We start from the raw sequence: 26,528 nt of genomic DNA on the forward strand, positions 1-26,528 counted from the left end.
AAAATCGGTCCAGACGTTCGGGAGGGGTTCAGTGACACACACGTACATAATAATTATAATAAATATAAAGTTTAATAATAAAACATTAGTAGTACTAAAGTACTAGCTTTAAAATAATTCGTATTAAAAAGCCGAGATGGCCCAGTGGTAACAACGCGTGAATTTTAACCGATGATCGTGGATTCAAACCCGGCCTAGCACCACTGAATTTTCATGCGTTTCATTTGTGACTATAATTCATCTTGTGCTTTACGGTGAAAGAAAACATCGTGAGGAAACCTGCATGTGTCTAATTTCACTGAAATTCTACCACATGTGTATTCCACCAACCCGCATTGGAGCAGCGTGTTGGAATAAGCTCCAAACCTTCTCCTCAAAAAGGGAGAGGAGGCCTTTAGCCCAGCAGTGGGACATTCACAGTTTGTTACATATTATTATAACGCTGATTCTAATACTGATACGCAAAATTCAGACATGCTTTGTCGAAAATAATCTCCTCATATAAGGAATTCTTTTCGCAAGCATGTCCGAATTGAAGGAATTCCTTATATGAGGAGATTACTTTCTACTTTATAACGAAGGTTATAATTATGACTGCTTATAAAACAAAAGAATACTTCAATAATGTCAGCGCAGTTTCAGATATTTTTGGGTAAAGTAAAGCTTGTCCAAAACATTAACTTATTCCGGTCTTTTCGAATTGTCCTTGAGAATGGTTGTCTACGCTGGACATTTTAAATTCGCTTAGAAATAGCGTAGCAGATTAAATATTTGATTAACATAACGTTCCTGTATTCAAAATGGGAAACCTTTACACAGTTTCAATCAGAACGCTATTTATAGTTAAGAAAAATGCCATAATCGTTGTTGCTATGGAAAATCAATCAAAATCTATTCCTCGTCCTTCCCACTCAGACAAAATGTACTATTGGAGTTTATGTACTCAGCCTTGTTTACATCACTTTGATACGCCATCAATCTCTGGATTAATTCAACACTAATATTTACGTGTTACCAAGAATAAGAGATTGGATTTTCTGCTTGTAATTTTAGCAATTAAAATGATGCATAGGATATTCACGTTTGCAAAGCAATTATATGTTAGCTAGTTTATTATTTATTTAGGTCGATATCCCCTTCTGACATATACCTATATGTATAATAAGAAAAAACAATACATGATATAATACAGCTAGCTGCTCAGCGCGGTTACACTTTTTTTTTCTTTTTATAAAAGTGACAGTAAAAGTAACAGCCTGTGAATGTCCCATTGCTGGGCTAAAGCCCCCTCTCTTTTTTTGAGGAGAAGGTTTTCAACCAACCCGCATTGGAGCAGCGTAGTGGAATGAGCTCCAAACTTCCTTTACCTTCTTTTTTAATATAGGTATATATGTATCTGCCTCGTTGATTTAGTGAACCGGAGATCCTGGGTTCAAATCCTGGGTCGGGCTAATAAAAGTTATTGAGTTTTTCTGTCGAAAATTCTCAGCAGCAGCCAGTAGTGTACACTCCCGTGCATCGGAAATTACGTAAAGCCGTTGGTCCTGCGCCTGAACTCTTTCCGGTCGTGTCGGATCCCATCTGATTATAAAAGTTAGAGAATAGATAAGCCGAGATGGCCCTGTGGTAAGAACGCGTGAATCTTAACCGATGATCGTGGGTTCAAACCCGGGCAAGCACCACTGAATTTTCATGTGCTTAATTTGTGATTATAATTCATCTCGTGCTTTACGGTGAAGGAAAACATCGTGAGGAAACCTGCATGTGTCTAATTTCACTGAAATTCTGCCACATGTGAATTCTACCAACCCGCATTGGAGCAGCGTGGTGGAATAAGCTCCAAACCTTCTCCTCAAAAAGAGGAGAGGAGGCCTTTAGCCCAGCAGTGGGACATTCACAGGCTGTTACGGTTACGGTACGGTAGGGAATAGAGAGTGCACCTTTGTTTGTGCACACACTTGTGCACTATAGATATTACAGTGTAGTATTCTGCGCAGTTGGCTAATCTCTCTTGAGATTGGCTGCCGTGGCCGAAATCAGTCTGAAGGACATTATTATTATTATTATATATATATAAGGATGGGCTGATGGACCACCTGATGTGAAGTGGTCACCACCGTCCTTAGATATTTGCGCCGTAAATATTTACAATGGCTTACTCACCTTTTTAACCGGAATACATCATAGTATTGCTATATATATACCGTCAAATAGCAATACTATATTGTAGTATTGCTATTTGACGGTAGAATATGTGATAATAGTGTGGTACCTACCGAAACGGGTTTGCACAAAGCCCTACCACCAAGTAAAATGTTACTGGCTTGCCTCCATGCCGTCGTAGCGTATGTATTTAATGTCAATACAATAATATAGAAAAACTTCAGGTAGCACATTGTTTATTTACTCTCCCGTGTTGTTTGTTGGTTAAAAAGCCGAGATGGCCCAGTGGTAAGAACGCGTGAATCTTAACCGATGATCGTGGGTTCAAACCCGGGCAAGCACCGCTGAATTTTCATGTGCTTAATTTGTGATTATAATTCATCTCGTGTTTCACGGTGAAGGGAAACATCGTGAAGAAACCTGTATGTGTCTAATTTCACTGAATTCTGCCACATGTGTATTCCACCAACCGTTACTGGAGCAGCGTGGTGGAATAAGCTACCTTCGCCTAAAAAAAGATAGAGGAGGCCTTTAGCCCAGCAGTGGGACATTCACAGGCTGTTGTTGTTGTTGGTTATTTTGATGACTTAAAAATGTTATAGGTTTTATTTTAATATTTAATTATTATTTGTAATATTTGCATTATAAGACTTTAACATTATTGCTTTATGTTTTTTTATGTTTTAATTATCTGTATATTATATGGAAGTGCTTGTTTCTCTAATAGAAACATGCATTTCGCAAAACATGACCAATCTAAAGCAGAAATATTTTTTTAGTCGGTCTGGTAAATTCTGAGATATAAGCGTTTTCAAACATTTTTTTTAAGTTTAAAAAAAATTTGATGTGTTAAAAATATAATTATTGACGTTATTTACTTTGCTACACTACATGACAACATAAAATAAATATTTTTACTTATTAGAAATGAGTATCTTATTCAAGTAAGATATGGTGTGTTATATAAAAATAGCCAGAACAAAAACGTAATAGTTAAACTGTTACATAGCTTCCAAGTGGAGACACAGATTGCAGAATGTTCATCATCCGAGAAATACATGGGCATTGCGGATACAATAAACATGAAATTTATTTGCATATATTAATTCTACTATCATATTATAACATCAAAGATTAAAAAAATATTATTGTTAGGAAGCATATGGCTCTATGGATATATAATATGCACGTACTCGTATATGGAAATCAGCGACCCCATAAAGTGTGTGTTAACATCGAATTTCAAAGCGATCCAAGCTATATTTATAGAGTGGCGAGTTTCCTCAGCAAACACCGACACGTGGGATAGAATATTTCAGACCTATATTACCAGAAGACGTGTAGACTTACAATTCTTACCGCGTAGTTAGTCGTAGTGTAGCGGATAGTCTTATGTTTTAGTGTTTTGTGCTGTGCATACAATAACGCGGTAAGTTGAGTTTTTTTTTTTTTTTTAATCTAGAAATTAGGGATAACGAATAAGTACGATTATGCTTGCTTTAAATGAAATATAGGCGTTTAAAATATTTTACAATATAATGCGTTTTGTTAAATACACCAAATTGATTCGCAAGTTATTTGCAATTTATTCAATTAACTAATATTGATAAAATGTATTTTCCGAAGATGGTAAATATTGAAACGTAAATAAATATGTTATAGCGGACACTTAATATGATATTTAAGTTGGCAAATATACAAACGAAAAATATATTTTAGAAATTCTCTTTGTAATCTGATAGCATTAAGCGATTGTCTACTAAAATAGCTTCGTAGGCAAACAATTTAAGTTTATATATTAACGGCCCACGATGTTCCAAACGCAATATTTTTATAAATTTACTTTATTACTTTTCCTACTTTTTTTTATTACGCATCAAAATTTATGGATGAAGAAAATAAACCCAATGAATAAATTAAATTCAGATTGGTTGAGTCTTAAATACATTTTAAATTAAATTGACTCTAATATTATACATTAAAACGTCACGTTGCAATACAATATTTTTTTAAAAAAAAGGTTCAAATAATATTTGTTGAGAAAAAAATAAGCGGTAACTTTTTTGTTTCAATAACAATAATAACATTATAGATACTTTTGATAATTATCTACTTCAATAATTGTCAAAGAACAAAATGATGAAGAACAAAAGGGTATTCAAAATGGCCGACCTTTCGCCACCTGTCAAATAAACTTGTCAGCTGTAATAGCTGTCGACGGGTGATTAATTTTCAGAATTTCAACACCATTATGCACGTTGTTAAAAATTTAGTGATTTTTATAATAAAATTAAATTAGTCTCCTTGTAGATCATTGCAATATATAATTTTTTGTTTATGTAGATATTATGCGATTATTATAAATTAAATATTAATATATTTTCACATAAAATAAAACGATAATTATAAAAATAAATAGTTACAAATAATAATCCCAAATCACTTTCTGTACTGCAATTGAATTATATTGTCAAATTTCTGCATTTGAATTAGAATTGAGTTTATAACACATTATATGATAGCACATTTAATATTACATTGGTATATTGCTTATACTAATAACAATGTAAACGATCTTGAGGGAATTCTTAGTATAGCAACTATGGCTTTCTTTTATTACAAATTAAAAAGGCCTATACTTTAAATTATAATATATTAAATAGAAATAGTAATTCTATCCTTAGCTAGGACAAAATTTCATTAAAAAAATAACAACTTTACAATTCAACATCTAGCTCTGTGTCACCAGTCACGTAAAAAAAGAAATATTTATGTCTACATAATTAGCAAACATGAAAGTTCGGTTAAAGACAGACAGATAGAAGGATAATTTGTCATACATCATTACAGATGTAAAATATACAAGAAATATTTACAGCTAAAAAAATATTTTTAATTAGGTTTTGGGATGCGTTAACGATTTGACGCGAAATCGTTTTCTATTTGGTGGTGTAATACAGTCAATTTGGAAAATAAATAAACACAGAAACTTTTTGCTATTATTAAACCACATAGATTCAAATTACCTAAATACCTGTCTTATCTATGCAATTATTAGTTTATGGAAGCAGCGGCATAGCTAAAGGCTGACCAGGCATGGCCGTAACATTTAGAGGAGCACACTGTGCCACTTCAACGATTGATGATCCTCATGGCACGGAATAAATTAGTTTTGTATTGTTTCTCTTCTCACATAGCATCTTTATGCTTAAATAACTACATTATGAAAGTGATTGCGAAGTTTTTCTCCCTTGAAAATCCTTGAAACTCCGATTCCGCTGTGAAGCATTAGTCGAAATTTTAATAATTAGAATGGAAACAAGTTGGAATTACTTCGCAATGGTAATTTCAATTATCAATAGGAAAATAGTCTATGATTGGATAAACCGCAAAGCCAACATAAATAATTGTTTCTACTAATACAATTTGAAACTGCAAATTAAAAAAATAACAATCTGAGACGGCTATTTGTTCACATTTGTCACTTATGTGCTACGTTTAGCTAATTTTTCAGTACATTGTTTTATTTCTCATCCAAGCAAGTGGTAATAAATGAGTTTGTTTATCAATGATGCGCGAAAACGTTTTGTATTTCAATCAACGCAAATACGTTGCAGCGATATATCATATAATATTGTTTTCTACTGTAGATAGATTTTTGATAATACAGAATTTTTCTTCGTGGCAATTTTGACAAGAAAAGTAAAATTTTCATTACAAAGGAATAGTGTTTTTTCTTTATTCTAGACTATCACGATAATATTTAATTTATTTGTTTGTATTAAGTAATTTTTTTAGTGATTTTGTTTTAGAACTGAAGTTTTATAATAATTATTATATTTACGTTTATAAATACGAAAGCTTTCAGCACTAAAATAGATCTTGTAGCTTAATAGCAAAAATCAAATATAATCAACGTCAGAAAGCCTTGACCTGAAGGCCGCTCATTCTCTGTCACCTGTCCTTGTTCCAACCTGCCTGACCTCGGTCTCTGGGACGCTTCGACAGAGGTCACCGGGAAGTTCAGGGCTGCAGTACACGTGTCAGGGATTCAGGGCAGGTCTTGTTATCGAGGTCGGGGCAACCTTGTCGAAGGACGAAATTGTGTCCTCGAACTTTAGAACTTCTGACCTGAAGTAAGGCTGTTTATATTACGATGTAACAAATAAACATAATACAAAATATTGCAGATGTAGGTGTAGTATAAATACAATATACGAACTATTTAAATCGAATCTTTACATAATTGAATATTAATCTTTTGGTTTTCGTTTGAATCTAATACTGAATTTATAAAGTTTTTCAAATTTATTATAGAATCTATTATCATTATAATTATCTATATAAGTATGTATTTACAAAATAAAAGTAGTGTATGTAGTATATCAGTTGTCTGGTTTCCATAGCACAAGCTTTGTACAAGCTTAATTTGGGATCAGATGGCCGTGTGTGAAAAATGTCCCACGATATTATTATTATAATTTTTATTCGTAAGTTTTTGACACGATGGCAATAATATGTAGTATATTTTTTTTAATTAAAAGACCATGGCACTATTTAATTTAATTTAAACATTATTATCGTCATTTTTGAAACAAATTATACAAATATAATTTGCTTAAATTTTCCTTCGGGCAGAATAATATTATAAAAACGGTGTCTTTTGTGTTGTTACTTTATAGTCCGGATGTAAATTATTATTAATGTTTCAAATTATGACAAAGAATTAACAGATTCGTATCAATTTTTTACAAGTAGGTTTTATAGCTTTTCACATATTGTGTAATAAATGATAAGCTGTCGCTAAACACAAAAAGGTTTAATACATGATCATACAACTGTGAATTATTAGTTATTAGTTGTAGTTTTATCGATTGCATATTTTTTAGTTTTTTAATTATTAATATATATCTTATCGTATTGTGATCCCAACACGTATTTTTATATTTTTTAATAGCGTTATATCCCATGTATCATCAGTGAACTGTCTTTTTTAAATGAAAAAGCCCCGAAATAATATGTTATCGTTAATTTTGAAGGCTGGCAACATTTGTGTTTAAAATCATAAAATTATAAAATAACGTGACGGCTCTCTTTAAATCAAAGTATTAAAAAATATTTATAAAATAAAATCTGTCTGCTTACTTTCATATAATATAAAAATGTATGTTTGATTGACGTATTTACAAAGATGCGCCAGCTTAGACGAAGAATGTTTTATTTATGTTGGAATGTACTGATGATCATTTTCATCTCCACATTAATAATACTTTACTTGATATTGTGATATTTAAACGTAGAATTACATGTTATGCTTTTCATTTTAAAATAACATCCTTGAACAGTAACATAAATCTATATACACATAGGTATATAAAATAATAATATTAACTGATTTACATGTCAATAGGCCCCAATCATCATGATAATTAGCATATAGGTTCCTTTTACACAGCAGTTTAGATTAGGTTAGTAAGTAAGGGTAAGTTACTAAGGATTTTTGAAAATTTAACCCTTAAGGTAGTACTAAAATGGTTGAAAGTTTGTATGAAAATCATTCATTTTTAAAGGAAGAGCTATGGAAATTGGTAGTTAAGCGTAGACTTATAATTACATGTAAATTTTAATTCGTACCACAAAAGCTTATAACCGTAGATTCCAAGCTCATGGGCTGCAACTCAGTTGAACAGTTATTGGGATTTTCTATCAAGAAATTAATTTATCAGTCAGGAGACTGAATTACGATAGTTACTCTTCCATTCTTCATAAAGCACGTCAAATCGTTGGTCTTGGTTACACGTGTCGAATTGCCGTGCCATCATATTATAGAGAATAGAGATTACACATGTTTGCGCACATACTTGGGCACTATAATGTCCTGCAATTTTAGTTCGCCTCCCTTTAGACTGACAGAAATCGGTCGGGAGGACATCTCATCATTTTGATTTGTTCACATGTCAATATTCCATATATTTACAACTAAAAGTTAAAAAGTTAAGTATGTATTATGCTCGCAATATTTCTTGCTTGTTCAAAATAGATCAAAGTGAAGATTAATATTAAATATTATTTTATTAATAAAACTATTAACATATAATTAAACTGTTAATAGTAAAATAGATTATGAAAGATCTAATACAATAGACTAATTACTGTACGCGATCACGATAGTCAAACATTATACATCACTAGCGGGCGATGCGCCAGCGCACCTGTTATAATCCACTGACTCAATAAGAGTTTATGCTTTTTAATATTTCCATTGGATTACATTTTTGTGGCTATATATATATATATATATATATATATATATATATATATATATATATATATATATATATATATATATATATAGATTATATAAATATTTCTAAATAAAAAATAACGATAATAAAATATTATGATTGCTTTTATATTTAAATGTATATTATATTATTTTCATTTCAATTAGACAAAAATAACTTATCTAATAATAATAAAAATACATCGATCCGTGTGTTTTACAACGAGAGTGTGATATTTCATAGCATAGTTATAATTATTAAAAAACATTCAAAGTATGGTTTTTTAAATAATTCGAAGTTTATTTATATCAATAGTTATATTTAAGCCCGTAAAAGTAGAATTGTTGGGAAAAGGCGTCCTTCCATCTTATGGAGATGTCACGGAACTTATCCCACACTGTTAAAGAATTTCATTCGCTGCACATTTTTCCTCATGATGCTTTTTAAGCGTGAGAAAATTCTAAACACAAAATCTGCACAAGAAAACTCATAATATTCAGTTATTACCTTTGTCTTAACGAGACTGACAACGGTCTTGTACTTTATTATGAAACTCGATCTAGTTAATATGAATTTTAAAGATAAATTATAGAATGAGCTTCGACGTTGATTCATTTAATTAATTTAATAAGAAACTTTACGAACTATTAAATTAAACAGTGTTGATAATCATATATTCTGATTGCACATGATCTTTATTATTATTTATTTTTGTAAGATATTTACTGTTGTGCGACATCCCAACGAATAAGTCGATATTCTAGAAGATTATTCACACACGGTCATCTGATCCCAAATTAAGAGCCTGTACTTTGGAAATATACTACATATACTACTTTTCTTTTGTAAATACATACTTATATAGATAATTACACCCAGACTCAGGACAAACAGACATGTTCATGCACACAAATTATAGTATATAGTGTAACAGCCTGTGAATGTCCCAGTTGGGCTAAGCCCTCTTTCCTTTTTTGAGGAGAAGGTATTGAGCTTACCACTGGGCCATCGTGTCTAAATTCTAATATAAAAGTGTATAAAAATTTATATAAATAGCAAAATACTAATGCAATTTTTTTCAGTTCTAGAAAACTAAAGCGTGATAATGACATTAATTATATATATATATATATATATATATATATATATATATATATATATATATATATATCTCAATTTAAATAATGTTAACTCCCAAAGGAACATAATTACCCAAAATTTTACGACCAATTCTTCATCATCATTACCACTCAAAATATCTAAAATTTTACAGGTCTTATGTACCATAACCAAACTTTATTGGATTTTATACACACAGTATAAAACATCACACAGTATAACACATACATCTAATACAAATGAAATATGTGTAGAACTATAGCCACGGCTAAGTAAGTATATATATATGTAAATGTTACACTTGGTATTTGATTGATAAAAATCTAACACCGATTCTATATATCCCACAACTGAAAAGAAAGAAAGAAACAGCAAAATGACGATATTATTTCTATACGTTTATGTTTTTCATATGGAACACCCACTCAGGCGCAATCGATTATTTGATACAGTAATGTTTATAATATACATCCAATAACATTAATCACCGTTAATTTATTATCAATGAAATTAGCGTTGAAAGCATCGTTTAACGCGAATTTTGTAATACAATAAGTTCTTTTTAATTTATTTATTCGACTATTCAGGCATTTTTTTGTCTTAAACAAATCTGCGAACTATTTAAATAATTTAAATATTTCCTTTACTTTTGTCAGAGAGCCAAAGCTCTATATAAATCGCGTCTGTGTTATACGCAAGCGGAGGTTGTTCTCTTAGTATATACTGGTGGAAGGGCTTTGTGAAAGCTCGTCTGGGTAGGTACCACCCACTCATCAAATATTCTACCGCATAATAGCAGTACTTGGTGATGTTGTGATCTGTTTTGAAGAATGAGTGAGCTAGTGTAATTACTGGTACATGGGAGTAGGTAGGTAAAGGTAAGCGATGGTTGATATTTCTTACAATGCCAATGTCTATGGGTGGCCCATATACTCGTCCTATTCTATAAGTAATAAAAACGAACATCACTCAGTCTTTTTGTTTTTTTTTTTTGATTTGACGTTTTTTATATAAACGTCAATGGGTCACCAACCTTGGGAACTAAGATGTTATATCCCTTGTGCCCGTACACTTGCTCTATCATTCTTTAAACTGGAACATAACAATACTGAGCAGAGCTTGATAGGGATAGAATAAATGATAATTGGGTTGTACTCAGACAGGTTTGCCCAAAGCCCAACACCAAGTAAACAGTAAATGAAAATCATCAAAACGAATCAAAAGAGCCCCGTGGGCTTACAATCATGTAAAACATCCCGCAGCCTCTCCGATCTCCATTGCGGACGGCCTTTGCAGGGATTCTTCCCATATAACCCTGCTCGTGAGAGAACTCAACTGACTGACAACTATGATTAGTACACACCCAATAATTAAACAAAATACATTTTTTATCATATGAAATTTGGAACATAAGTTTTCAACCAAATTAAAAAAGTAAAGGGGTACTTTGTATGAATTTTCGTGTACGAAGTCAGGACGGGCTAGTCTTGATATAAAAACTTTGTATCAACGTCATAGAAAATACAGTAATAAATTATTTTCGTACATTTTACAAGGTTATATTGACTCTATTGTTGAAATGCTCTAAAAATTAGCTTAAGGAATTTATTATCAAACCGAATTTCCTGTAATTACGTTTATGTAATTTTATTTTATAGTGTAAGCTTTTATAAAGAATAGGTATGTAGCTTTCATAATCATAGTTAACGTTTAGATTTTTTTATTATTGTTTAATTTTTTTATTTATTTATAATACGGACTGGCAAATCGGCCACCTGATGTTCAGTGGTCCCCACCACCCATATACATTGGCGTTGTAAGAAATATTAACTATTCTTTGCATCGCCGATGCGCCAATAACCTTGGGAACTAAGATGATGTGTTCCTTGTGCTTGTTATTATATTAATTACACTGGCTCACTCACCCTTCAAATCAGAAAACATTTTTTTGTTGTGTTTGGTGGTAGAATATGTGCTGAGCGTGGTACATACACAAAGCTCTACAACTATGTTAATATTATGTAACCAAAACGTGTAGTTCCCATCTCCTCGTCATCATCCATCATCAGTCACCACTCGTAGTTACCACATCAAAATGAATGTGATTTTTTACATGAAAATAACCATTTTTGAAATTCATAAACAATATTTATAAAACATTTCCGTAACCGTAACAGTGTATGTCCCACTGCTGGGCTAAAGACCTCGTCCCCCCTTTTGAGGAGAAGGTTTGGAACTTATTCCACCACGCTGCTCCGATGCGGGTTGGAATAAGTTCCAAACATCCTGGAATAAGTTCAAACCGATGTGGCAGATTTTCAGTGAAATTAGATACATGCACGTTTCCTTACGATGTTTTCCTTCACCGTAAAGCATGAGATGAATTATAATCAGAAATTAAGCACATGAAAATTCAGTGGTGCTTGCCCTGGTTTGAACCCACGATTATCGGTTAAGATCTGATAGCCAATTTCATAAAACATATAATTTAAATAGCATTTAAAAAAGATCTATATTGACTAATGACGTCGATGAAATGCGTTGTTTTAATATAAACCTTACTTATATTTTTCTAAGAACTGAAAATCGAGCTCAGTGGCGTGCCATTGGTGAGACCTATGTCCAGCAGCGGACGCGAAAAGGGTGATGATGATGATGATATTTTTCGGTACCGCTTATCATTAAATAATAATGGCACGAACACGAGGCGTTTTGCGATTTCATAGAAAGCTCCTATCACATATACACGCAGGGAATGTAAAAACTTGCCAAGCACTGTTTGTATTGGCAAGCGATTGGGTTTTGAAAAGGCGATAAAATATTTTCTAAGTAATAAATTTATAGTCATCGTATAAAGAAATTTTTTATAGTCTAATTATTTCTTGTTATTTACATAAGTTTGATAAATTATGTTTGTATTTTTAGATAAACTATAAAATTGATTTTAAATTTCATTAAGCACCTTTTGTATGATAATTGAATTCAAATCATCCGGATTGAGATCAAATTAAACCCTCACCAAATATTTGTCCAATTTTTTTTACAAAATTGAGTCTACTATAACTAAAGTCAGAAGTTGATTTGAGGCCTCGTACACCCCTCCAACCTCGACTGCACAAGCTTGTCCTAATGTCCTTATTAGAGATCTGATGAAAAAAGGGCCGCAGCATCTCATCGCAGAGATTGTAAAGAATCCTATATAACCCGGTTCTTTCATAGATCAGGTGTTTTATATACCTAGGTACATTTATTGGATTTTCAGTCACGAAATTTTCAGTAACAAGTACGTAGTTAGGAAGTTAGTAATTATCCTAGAAGCAGTTAGTGTTTGGAGTTAATTGCAATCAATTCAATTATTTTTTATAAAATGGTACTAACGTCCTTAAAATACTGTTGCTACTTGCCCGCGTTCTTTCAGCGAGCAGTGCTCGCTTCCTTCTATTACTAAAAACATTCGTCAGTATGTAACAGCCTGAAACTGTTAACATCATGCTCTTAGATCGTTCAGCGATGTCTGGGTAAGTTTGGATAAGGATCCCGAGTAAAAACTTTGATAAAAGTTCTGAATTAACATACAGACAATGCTACACTCTATATGCTTCGGAAGATTCACTTATATACTAATAGTTATGTAATGTATATAACATGCTTGACGCTTAAAAATATCCAAACAAAAGTATAGAAGAAAATAAAGATAAGAAATAGGTGTTGAGCTTTGGTAACATGAGTCCAGTTATAAAAACGACTCTACATTTCATCGCTTATATTAAATTGAATTTACGCTATAAAATAATGAAAGCTTCGAATAAATCATTTATAAAAATAAACTTGTAGTTATACAAAATTTTATTATAATTAAACGTAGACGCACGGAAAGCATGCGTAGGTGAAAAATCTAACTCTTTGATATAAAAAGTTTTTTTTACGAAAATATTTCGTAATCATTGTTATTAATCTTCATTTTTCATACAGATTTGAATGAATTTTGAATGTTTATTCACACTATTTCTCTTTCATTCAAGTTCTTTGTATTGCGAAATAAAAATTCATACACTCAATCAATGTTTTATATAATTATGACGTCAATTATAAAGGTGGTTAAAAATGTTGTGTCTTTTTCTAGCGACTGTTAGATCAATGATGACGGAAACAGAGAAATCAGTGTTAAACTTAACATCTGTGATGCGAATGCCATCTTTCAATTAAAGAACATAATATTTTTTGTTTATTTTGTTAAAAACGCCATCTAGTTGAAACTTGTGAGAAGTATAACCGTTTATCAATATTTAATACAGCACCATCTATTGGCGCTTTTTTTAAACTGAAATCGCTTCGATTCGAACCCATCCTGAAAAAGAAAACTGAAACTCCGAACGTGTGGCGCGGTAACGACTTTCAAAGATATTTATGCTTGCGGCGAACAGTATGAACTTGGGTGTCCGAAAATAGTACAGTTTGACATATGTACGGCGGAAACATGTAGTTTTTATTTTGAATGTCGTCGTTTGGCGAATTTTATTTCATGAAATTACTCCCCGTGTCGCCGTAGATGATTTTCGATATGGATTCCGGGTAAATATAAATACTGTGAATTATAAGTGATTGCATTTGCACGCTTGTCAATTACGTATATAAAAGAAATTGAGATTGTTTTTGTTCCATATAACCTCTTTTTTACGTGTTTTTGCTTATATACTTTGATTGAAGGCTTATAATAATAAGATCGTCCTGTATCAATTTGATAAAACATTATTTTATAAAATATACATATACGTATAAGTGTGTTTGCATATTTTAAATACATAACTATTAGCGGCATTTCTTTTTGTGACAAGCATGAAAGAAAAAATAGACATGCTGATATATTTAATCATTATATTTATCTTATTAAATGCGTAGATATCTGTTGATCTAATTATTGATTTGTGATCTATTTTTAATGAACATTAAATGTTTTATTTCCAAGTTCAATTTTTTTTGCGACTGATTCGATTTATATAAAAAAAATATTATAAAATAAACAATGCATTTTTTTTAATCCTAATTTATTTTTAGGCTGTATCAGGAAAACCTTTGACTAAAGTGATAAACGCAAACTCATTCGAATTTTAAATGTAACGCATATATTGTTAGTCGTTGTATTTAAAATGTTTATTTATTTTGATACTATAATAATAGTATTATAACACAATCAAATTCACGACTACTTCGATCATTAAATGTCACACGTAATCCAAGTACTCAATACTTTATTACATTTATCCAAACCTAGTGGTCCTTATTGTAACAAATAATATTGCGAACTACTCATAACAGTGGTTAAAACAAAGTATTATTAATGTGTATTATTAATGTGAACTTCTCGTCTGGGCACACAAGCGATGACTGACATCGTTCCGTAGCCATATCTTCAGTAAACTAACTTAATCATCAATTTATTTCAAGTAAAAATATTTAGAAAATCTCGCTAAAATACTCCACGACAGTGTAGCTGTTGATTATATCAGAAAACTGTGTGTGTGTACAAAACAATGTTAAGTTTTGACATTTGTTTAATTGCTTGTTACTTTTTCCACCAATGAAATTGAGATAGGAACAGCTTGGATCTATATTAAATACAAAAAATAAATTATATCCAAAACTGGTATATAAAAAAGTCCGAACATAACTTTTGTTAATATTAACTACCAAAATAAATATAACTACATAATTAGTTAGTCAAATTCTTTATACGAACAAAACTAATATATGATAATAGTAAAAATAAATTGCGTTAAATAGTTAAAATATATATATATCTCCAATATAATAATAATGTCCTCAAGACCGATTTCGGCCACGGCGTCCAATCTCAAGAGAGATTAGCCAACTACACAGGAGATATTATAGTGCACAAGTGTGTGCTCAAACACAGGTGCACTCTCTCTTCCCTCACTCTTATAATCCGATGGGACGGCAATCCGACATGACCGAAAAGAGTTCAGGCGCATGAACAACGGCTTTACGAACTTTTCGAGGCACGGGAGTGTACACACCTCTAACTTCTAGACTACTGGATGCTACTGAGAATTTTCTGACAGAAGAACCCAATAACTTTTTACTGGCCCGACCTGGGAATTGAACCCAGGACCTCCGGGTGTGCGGCCTTACATCAAGCCACTAAACCAGGAGGCAGTCAATACAATGTTAATTGATATGTCCCCTACATATACCTACGTAATATATTATGTAGCTGTAGGTTCGTGAGGTCCGAAATTTTAGGAGCGTCAAACTATTTACAGCGAATTCGTAATCTATTATTTCAGATTGTTAAAATACGTTTAAATAATCATTTTTTCTGCTTTTATGATTACAATATTTTAACATTAGAATGATATTGTTTGTATAATGAAGTGTATCATATAACAAGAAGCTAAGGTGTAATTTAACATAGAAATTATATATATATATATATATATATATATATATATATATTATATATATATATACATATATATACATATATATTATATTTATATTCACTGGTGGTAGAGCTTTGTGCAAGCTCGTCTGGGTAGGTACCGCAAAACAGCAGTACTTGGTATTGTTGTGTTCCGGTTTGAAGGGTGAGTGAGCCAGTGTAATTACAGGCACAAGGGACATAACATCTTAGTTCCCAAGGTTGGTGGCGCATTGGTGATGTAAGCGATGGTTAACATTTCTTACAAGGCCAATGTCTAAGGGCGTTTGGTGACCACTTACCATCAGGTGGCCCAAATGCTCGTCCGCCTTCCTATTCTATAAATATATATATATATATGTTCTATTATCAGTTTATCAGATTTTTAACGTAAATATAATAGTGCTTAATTTGTCAAACTTACGCAGTTTCCTTGGTAGAAGTTAAGTTTCTTGCCGGATATGTGAATGATTACATTATAAGACCAAAGTTAATTATATACGTTTTATTTTATATATACAAATACAATATATACAAAATAGAAAACGAAGGAGTTAATGGAATATAACAGCAAAAAAGAAAGTCACATTAGTCAAGCAGATATAAATATATAATAAATGGATAAACATACTAATGGAGTAAGCTAGACCAAGTGATTCGTAGAATATTTGTGAATGTTCTTATTTTAAAAACATTGTTTTTTTTTTTAATATTAACGAGTTATTCAACAAAAAGGTAAACTAATTATTTTGCGTAATAAAAAAAAATGTATATTGTTATAAAATCTGTATTAATAGTAGAAGCCTACAAGCTCTACATTCCGAACCGGTGTTTAGCTTTACATTAAATATAATTTTTTAAATTTATAATCCAGAAGGGTTTTAAAGGCTTAGTTATAAAGTTAATTTTAGTTTTTTAATTATTTTTTAAAGTATGAAACATTTTATTACAGAGGCAGTACAAAGAGGCTGGGTGAGGGCGGCGACCAACGTTGGTACATCGACTCTACGTACGCTTCCTCTCTTAAGGTCTCACTCCGGCTCCCCACTAGGCAGTTCCTAGAAGGTAAGTTCAGTAAAGATAAGTTTTATAATACCTCAATTAACAAAACTATTATCAAAAGTGGTCACCATGTAAGTCTAAGAATAGAATAATATCTTAATTATTATGGATAACAGAAAGAAAAATCATTTTATGGAAATTTTCAACAGCATGCTAACAGTACGTTCATTGAAATAGGCGATTTTTTCTATAAAGATGGTAACAAAATTTATGAGTCTAGTTAAACATACGTAAGTAAAAAATATGATTTACTTGTGAAGCTGAGAATAAGGAATATTTACAGAATACTATCAACCAAGGCTACGTCTGAGTCAACTTGCCAAATACGTGATGGGTACGTTCAGATTTGCCTCATCCTTTTACCCCACATGAACGAAAATCCATAAATATTTTCTCTTGTATAAATTGCATCGAATTACCCTTAAAACGTATCTCTCTTAACCATCCTATTGCGATTACATTCCAAATGAAATATCTAAATTTAAATATCGAACATATTCTATAATTACTATTCGGTGGTTAATATCAAAAAAATCAAATACACAAAAAAAAACAAATTCTAACTGTGTGCATTGGTATTGAACTGGAATGGCGCAGTAGTTAACATCCCTTTTGTAACATAAACAATCCCTTTATTGTAACTCATTACGTTTTGTTTGTCGTTTTATTTATTTCTGATTTTTATTATGTTTTAATATAGCTGTGTGAGCTGAAAAATATAATCACAAGTTATTCCATTTAAACGCTACTAAACAGTAACATTAAATTTATGTTCAGCGCCATCTCCCGCATTTTACTCGAACTAAGACGCTGAACAACATCTCTTACTTGTAGATCGGTCTGTAAAATATAGATGACGTGTAAAACGAAAGTAAATTGCTTAGTTCAAATTCAAAAGCTTATGTATTATATTAAAAAAAAAAAAAACATCAAAATAATTCGCCATATTTATTTTGAAAATGTTTTACCAACTAATTAAAAAAAATTAATTTTATACTTTTATCGACCTGTTTAAGTTGAGAGGTACAAAATGTATTAATATAATAAAAATATAAGAATTTAAATAATATCAAGTCAAAGTCTTACAATCTTAAATATTGCAATATCAGAGTCAAATGTGCAATAGTACAATTCCCACCTACCTAAAATTTTCCTGACATGATCTGGCATTTAACATACAAAAATAAAATTATTTGAATTAAGCCACTATTTTTACAGTATCGCGAATTTGATTAATAATCAGCAAGTAAAATATATTGAAATAACTAATGGATCGGTTTAAGATTTTTTCCACTTTACCACGAAGACGGAATACAATTTGATGTTTGATATATATATATATATATATATGTATATATTTTTAATATTATTAAATTTAACATAAAAATACAAATAATATCTAAAAAAAAATATTCTGTTCGTCTGTATTTTTGAAAATTGTAAAATCATAAATTGCTTTGAACACTCATTCATAATAAACGCAAACATAAATTAATTTAAAAAAAAAAAAAGCAAAGCAAAATAACTCATATTAATCTTTTGTTAAAATCTTTCCTAAAGTTACGAGTGCGAAATAAGATTCGTTCATTAAAAACAATTTTTTTATAATTAAAATAATAGTGACAATGAATCAAAACTAAAAGTCATAGCCTTATTATTTATAATTAATTTAACATATATATATATATATATATATAAATAAATTATAATAAAATGTATCTACAATTAAACACTTCTATAAGTCTATCGAAGCATAATTAATTTTTAAAGTTAAGAAACTAGCTACAATTTTATTATAATTATATATAATTATATATAATATATATATATATATATATATATATATATATATATATATATATATATATATAAATAAATTATAATAAAATGTATCTACAATTAAACACTTCTATAAGTCTATCGAAGCATAATTAATTTTTAAAGTTAAGAAACTAGCTACAATTTTAAAAGTTATATAAATTTATTCACTATGCCGTAGTCTATTACACTACAAAAAAAATAAAAAATTAAAAAGTTAGAAAATAGTTAGCAACACTGAAATTTGAGTGGAAAATAATTTGTATCGAAACTATTATAAGTGTGGAGTTTAGTTATAGTTGTGAATGACGCATTCGTGTGTTTTATGTGGACAGGTGGAGGAATTTCTTTATATATCATTTAATATCCACACTATAAGATTTCGACATTTTTGTAACACCCTTACACTACGGCTTACGACTTAGATTAAGATTATTTGAAAGATTTTCAAGGTTTTTATATTTCATATTCATTGGATTTAGTCTTAAACATATTTTTAATGGATATCACCATATTCATTTTTTATTAAGTATAAATAATTAAATATTTTTAAATTTATTGTTTGTAATATAATAAGAAAGTTAAAATAATTTGTTTAACCATTTTTTTTGTCTGCCTTTTTATTATAGTATCGTATATATCTTTTTATTATTGTATTTAACTCATAGATTTGATGTAATCAAATCTATGAGTTAAATACAATAATAGAGCAGCAAGATTTGTTTAACTAATCCTTAATCAAGGTTTTGCTTACACAAATGGGTTTAATAAAAGTGTAAAATTTCCCATTGCTAGGCCATTCTATCCATTAGGAGAAGGCTTATTTACCCACGCTGTCCTAATGTGTAATTAAATGTGTTCTTGAAAATAATAAATATCATTAAACTTCACTGAAGTCAATCACAAGTCAATAAACGTATTCCCGAATTAATTTTACGTATGTATAATTAAGTTGTTCGACTATAAAAAAATCACACCATAATGAAGAAAGTTTAGTATATAACATGTTCTCACAAGCGCCTGACATACATATATGTTTAAGTTAGGTACTTTTTTAGTTGCAATATTTGACTCACACATACAAACATTATGTTTATACAATCCAGCTGAACTTGACCTACCAACCTTTTAATTTTTTTAATAATTTTATAATAAAACAGTTATTATTATAAATTTTAGAAAATACACATTTCAGACAGAGCTTTCGAGCTTGGCGTGAACCCAGAACTGGAACATTAAGACATTACGCAGTTAAATTGTCATTTGAAATACAAATTATTAGCTATTTCCATACATTTTATTAATATAACATTTATTTTAGTATTTTAAATGTAATTTTAATTTTTTTTGTTAATATGTATTTGAAGGATTATCATATTTCAGCGTTCTTATATTTATAATTTTTTATTTATAAGCTAGGTAAGGAAATTCATATTTTAGAAGAAGATTGAGATTAACCTCCAGTTTCTGAAACGCAGAGCAAAGTATTATTAACTTACTTGCTTTTAATCTGGTTAATATTCATTACATTACGTCGGTTACAGCCGACGACGCATTGGGCGACCAATGAGCGGTCAGATTAAATGTGATTGTGTAAATCTGACTTTGACAACTATTTGAGAAATCGGAGCTTAGATAAACGAAGTAAAAAAATAAATTTAAATAAGAAAAAATAAATGACTACAAGAAAAACAATAAAATGTACAATAACAATAAATAAAAAAAGGCGATTTGAAAATATTCGCATAACAACAAAATATAAAATTTATATTAAAATTATATAATTTTAAATGCACCCTTAACCTAAGCTATACGGGCCGCTTCGCGAAGTGAAACTGCAGTTTCGAATACAGCCAGTATTCGAAACTGCGTGGTACCCACGCAGGTATCGTATCGTGATACCCACTCATTACACAAACTGCGGTATAATAAACTTGGTATTTGATGGATAATTTAAAGCTATTCAAGGATAAACCTCAAAGGCTGGCAAAGCATTTGCATTCTCCTTGGTTCATATAATTTCCTCACACTTATTTAGTATATAATTAATGTAATCCAAAATTTTCCTGTATTCTTTATACTACGTGATAATAATTTTATCTAAATCCGTTTTAGTACAACTTGAGTATTGTAAAAAGGCTTTTAAAACAAATTATAAATATAAATGGCACAATAAAAAAAAAATCGGAATTCAGCAATAATTAAAATTATTTATAAATTCACTGGAGGTTGTAACATTCAAGTAGAAAAAATAGATTTACTTAGCGGTGGTTACCAACTCAGCAGATATTCTAGCGCAAAAGAGCAGTAATTAGTGTCGTATTCTGGTTTGAAGGGTGGGTTAGTGTAGTTACATAACATTTTAGTTCCCAAGGTTGATGATTATTATGTATTTATTACAATGCAACACAATACAATACGTATCCCACCTATCTGTCTATATAAAAAAAAACTGTCTCGTGAAAACAATGTAACTAAAAATATATACATATATAAAAAACTAAACAGTCATCGATCCCTATAACTGTTTCAAAGATATTTTAAATGCGAGGGTGTCCATTGTATCGTCAATAACACTGCGACACATAATAACCACTGAATTACATTACGAAAATACGTGAAAAATCCAGAATATAATTCTAGTGGATATTAGTGCCAAACGATGTAAATAATTAGCCGCTGTGGGCGAAGACTCTAGACGCGAGTTTTCAATATCGTCTGACTCAGGCGGGTAAATTAAGAAAATATGCACGCGTGATATACGGTTAAATCTAAACTTAACTAAAGCTGACAGTTTACTTTAGTATAAGCGCTTCGCTGAGCGATAATGATTATATGAATGTTTTTTTAATGTAAGGGCCATCCATTAGGATCCATTAGGATCATCTGATAATATTGTATAAGTGGTCAACGCCCATAGATATTGGCGATGTACGAAATATTATCCGTTCTTTACATCGCTATCACACCAACCTTGTGAACTAACGATAAGATGTTATGTCCCTTGTGCCTGTAGTTACATTGCCTCAATCACTCTTTAAGGCGGAACTCAGCAGTACTTAGTATTGTCGTTTTGCGGTAGAATATCTGATGAGTGGGTGGTGCCTACTCAGATGCTACTCTGCTCACACAAAAACTTACCGCAAATTGAATGTATTTTCAAGGCTGATATATAAGAAGATTGGATGAAGATTTTTTTTTATAATAGCAATGCACATGGGTGTTAGTTGGCCACTTATTTAACTGGTACAAAAGAAAGAACTAACAAAAAATTTGGCATTATTTTCTATAAGCCTAAACGTTAACTGTGATAATGAAAACCTATACCTTATTAATTCTGTAAATAATCCCTTACGTTATATTTTAAAATATATAGAATGGATCACTTACCATCAGATGATCAATTTGTTAGTCTGCCTACCTAATACAATAATAAAAATATATAAAAAAAGAAACTATGATTATAAAAAAGTCTAATACTATAGTGTTCGGTAAAACTTTAATCTAATTTCGCTGAAACTCATCCTTTATTATAGTTAAGATTACAAAACATGAAGGAATTTTTTCATTTGTTTTCTTATTTTACGACCATCTGCGTGTTTCCACTGAAACACGCAATGTATTAATAATTGAATTATAATTAACACCATACTAGTTTTCACCCGCGGCTTTGCCCGTGTTTTTTTTCAGGCAAGTGTTACGTAGACTTCTTGTTTAATTTTGATGGCAAAAGAAATAAAAAAATGTGGTCTATTTGTCAAAAACTATATATCTAATGTTTTATACATTAGATTAATAATATAATATACTAAATCAAAGTTATAACATTAAAAATCCGTGTATATAATGAGTTACTTCCTTTTTGCATAAATCCTTCGTTTATCTTTTAAAGATTTAAAGGTATTTAAAAAAAATTAACAACTTCAAATTCCAATAAAAATGATCTATATGAAATTTCTATGTTTTTAATTTATGATGTAATGTGTCATCATTATAACTATCAACATTTGTTAAAGTTTTATCATTTTGCAACCGGTCAATGTCCTACTAAACAATTACAAATGTAAAAATATTTTTACCTGACATTGGCAGAATGTAATAAACATGAGTACAAATACAGGCATATATAAGTAAAAAAAAAAACAAATAGTTCTCACTTCGAATTAAATAAAGAATGTTATGTTTAAATAGAAGGAAAAATATTTGAATTTCAGTTAAATTAATAATACTTCAAAACGCATAAATAATTTGTGTGCATTATCGAACGGAATAATAGATTAATTTTTCTTTTTTTATTTTTTTTTTCTTTATTTATAGTTTCTTTTCCTTTAAATAAATAAATGAGAAATGTTAACAGTAATCTATTTAAATAACAAATTTTCAAGCATGTAAAGTCATATCACAATATAGATGGTTCTTAAAAGAGTACAAACTTGAGGGTAGGATTGAAAGATATAACGGATGTCTAAAAATTTTTCATTTGATTAAGAATCTCTGTAGACATTGCAATGCTTCGTTTATTTGAAGTGTTTTCGTTACTAAGTGTATAACTCATGTCACATTTGGCACTAGTTCAGGAAAAAAAACGTAATATGTAAGCGCCTTGAGTCACGTAGCGCCTTTTTTAAATAATTTCTGATTCATAGTTGTTATAATGACTCTTCACCCGCCTGAGTTGGAAATATGCTTAAATGCAATTGTTATTTATTACAGTCTTTACTTACAAAAATACGCTATTAATGTATGAGATTTGTTTTTGTTATGCTTTTAAAGAAAACATAGATATATCCGAAATATTTCTCGATTTCTAATTAATTTAAAATTCGAATGTCGTTTCCAGTAACTTCAGTAACAAAAAAAAAATTACCTTTTGCAATTAAAATTCTACTTTTAACTGTGTTTGTTTCATGAATATAAAAATTGTTAAGCGTTAGAAAACACTAACTTTTTAATAATGGTAAAATTCGATTGTTTGATTCAGAACGTTAATTTAACTAATCAGTTTTAACTTTTTTAATGATGTTATACCAGTCTTAACCTCTGAAAATTATACCAATATAAAATTATATTTCATTATGTCATCCAAAATAGCAATTCTCATAAAAAAAAATTAAGAACTGGAGCTATTTAAATTGGCATATAATGTATCAATAAAAATGTAAAAAATAAACATATTCAATTTTTTTTACTGATAGATAGGCATACGAAGAAATCTTCTATTATAGTTATTGTAAAAAATATACCGTTAATTGCGGGCTGCCTTAGATCGGGATGGTTGGCGTTCTATGGGGGTGGCTTTCATCTATCAGTGGACGGCGATAAGCTGAAAAAAAAAACCTTTCATACGAACTAACATATTGTGTGCTTGTGACGTAATTATAATGACGCACTCACTCTTCAAGTATATGGCAGTAGCATAAAAGGTGAAAGGGTAATACCCATACACCATGAGCCTGTAAACGTAAATTAAGTAACAAACTGTAAAATCTGTTGGTAAGTAGTCACCGTTGCCCATAGACAATAAACAACAATTCCGTGCATCGTCAACGCGCCACAAACCTTGGTAATTAAACTATTATGTCCCTTGCGCCTGTAGTTGAAATGAGACAGTGTTCATTCGCCCTTCAAACCGTAACACATCAATACGAAATATTGCTATTTGGCCGGTGAATATCTGATGAGTGGGTGGTGGGCTTGCCCAAAGCCCTACTACCAAGTGATATCTTTGCTCTGTTGTTGACAACGCATTGATCGTAAATAATGTTCAATATTCTCTCAGCAGTTCCAGTAATGGGCAACGTTGACCACTTATATCAACAGATCTTTTGTACGTCTGCTTTCCTAAGCCAAATAAAAAAAAAACAAAAACAAAATACCAACATAACAAAACATGTTATGATTTTAAAATAAACATTAACATCATCCCACACTTACTTAAAATGAAGATCTTTGGCTGATTGATCTCATTCTTAAGCCTAAATAATGTTGTTTATGTAATTTTGTAACCCTTTCAAGATTATTCTTACAAGACAATCGCTTGAACAATACTGGCTTAATGCCAACGGACTGACATACAGTATTCTGAAATGATTATCTACATAATAACCTTTTAAGACTTGCTTAACAAGTAGGTATATACCAGTGCCAATGACCCGATGAATAGTTGTTTTAAGTTATCTAAGTTACTTTTGAAATTGCTTATGCATTGTGGGCTTAAACAATATGGTCTGTTGCTTAATATTAAGGCTCTTGTAATATCAATTGTGAAAGAAAAATCTTTAAGGGAGATTTGTCATCAGTGGAGACTGATTATCAGCATACTAGGAGTCTCTGGTCTTATCAGGCAACCTGTTGTCCTCGGTTTATTACATTAATTAAAGCGATTATCATTGACAGATGTGATTAAATAGGATTCAGAAACTTTTATGAAAGCGGCGTGGTGGTATACGCTCCATACCATCTCTTTTAGAGGAAAGGAGGCCTTTGGAAGCGTTTACTGACGTTTTTTTTTATATATAATAAAAATATGCTGTTTGGTGGTGAAATATATGTTATGTGGGTGGTACCAACCCAGCAATTTACCAAGAAAAGTTAGTTATATTATGATTAAGTTATTGCAATTTTTGACAGTAACCCTGCGGCATATTGAATTGTTCCGATACAATTATTACTTACATACGTTTAAATTTGGAATTTCAATAAGTATATTGAAATATATATTGCATATTTATATTGCTACACCGCCTACTAAGGTGCCTACTATGTGAAAATCTCCTTTCAGATGGGATTTTCTGAAATAAATGACTATCTAAGCTCTTTCTACTATACAATAATTTGTTCTAATCATTTATTCTACAATTATTATCATGTCAAGTAAAAGAAAAAAAAACAATTTAAATTTCGAACAGTTTCGAACATAAAATAAACAAAGGCTTCCGCATTTACAAGTAAATATACCTATTTTTCGTAATAGAAACGAAACGAACGTAAACAGAAACGTCTACACGTTGAACATTTGCTCCAATTTTGGACATCGCCCAAACTGTATTGAAAAGTTGAAATCTCTCTCGAATAAACATCAATTAATTTACTTGATTATCACGTTATTTCAAGTATTCCCGGCTCTTATTTACGACAATTTAACACTGACGTAAGAAATTAATTACCGAGGCTTTTGATCTTTGTAATTAAAATAACTCTAGATTAGTATTAATATTTATGTATATTCTTTAAAGCATTCTCAATAACTAAATTTAATTTCATATGAAAAACTTCAACTTTCTTTGTTAATTGATGATAATGATTATATATTATACAAAAGGTGATCTTACTGCTAAAGCAACGACCTTTCCCATTCAGCCATTGATAAGAAGAATAATTATAAAATAACTGTAAGGCGGTACAATCAAAGTAAATATTTGTTTACTAGTAATAAATCGTTTCACCATGAAAACGTTACTTTATACAGAAGCAACATAGGTTATATTTTATATCAGTGTTAATAACATATCAATATGTATGTATGTACTCTTTATTTATTTATTAAAGGTTTGCTAGCGGATGTTAATAAATAATGTACACTAGAAACATTTTATGTATACACATTTAAAAGCAAACACTGTATGCATAGTGTTCTTGTGCGA

At 30.4% G+C, this 26,528-nt stretch overlaps 1 protein-coding gene across 6 annotated transcripts in view; it reads left to right on the top strand.

Annotated features, from left to right (window-relative positions):
* Window positions 1-26,528, top strand: part of LOC126777793 (filamin-A) — an 88,778-nt gene that overhangs the window by 14,496 nt on the left and 47,754 nt on the right. Inside the window, exons 1-3 of one of the 6 annotated variants that reach the window (XM_050500917.1) lie at window positions 3,464-3,592; window positions 16,958-17,070; window positions 17,351-17,401. In XM_050500917.1, the coding sequence (XP_050356874.1) occupies window positions 17,398-17,401 (4 nt within the window). In that variant the 5' untranslated portion in view covers window positions 3,464-3,592; window positions 16,958-17,070; window positions 17,351-17,397. Of the gene's footprint in view, window positions 1-3,463; window positions 3,593-13,935; window positions 14,139-16,957; window positions 17,071-17,350; window positions 17,402-26,528 lie in introns of those variants that run through there. The other 5 variants (XM_050500915.1, XM_050500919.1, XM_050500921.1 and 2 more) reach the window with 5 other exon arrangements.

This window comes from Nymphalis io, chromosome 24 (genome assembly GCF_905147045.1).
Source record: "Nymphalis io chromosome 24, ilAglIoxx1.1, whole genome shotgun sequence".
Classification (NCBI taxonomy): Eukaryota; Metazoa; Arthropoda; class Insecta; order Lepidoptera; family Nymphalidae; genus Nymphalis; species Nymphalis io.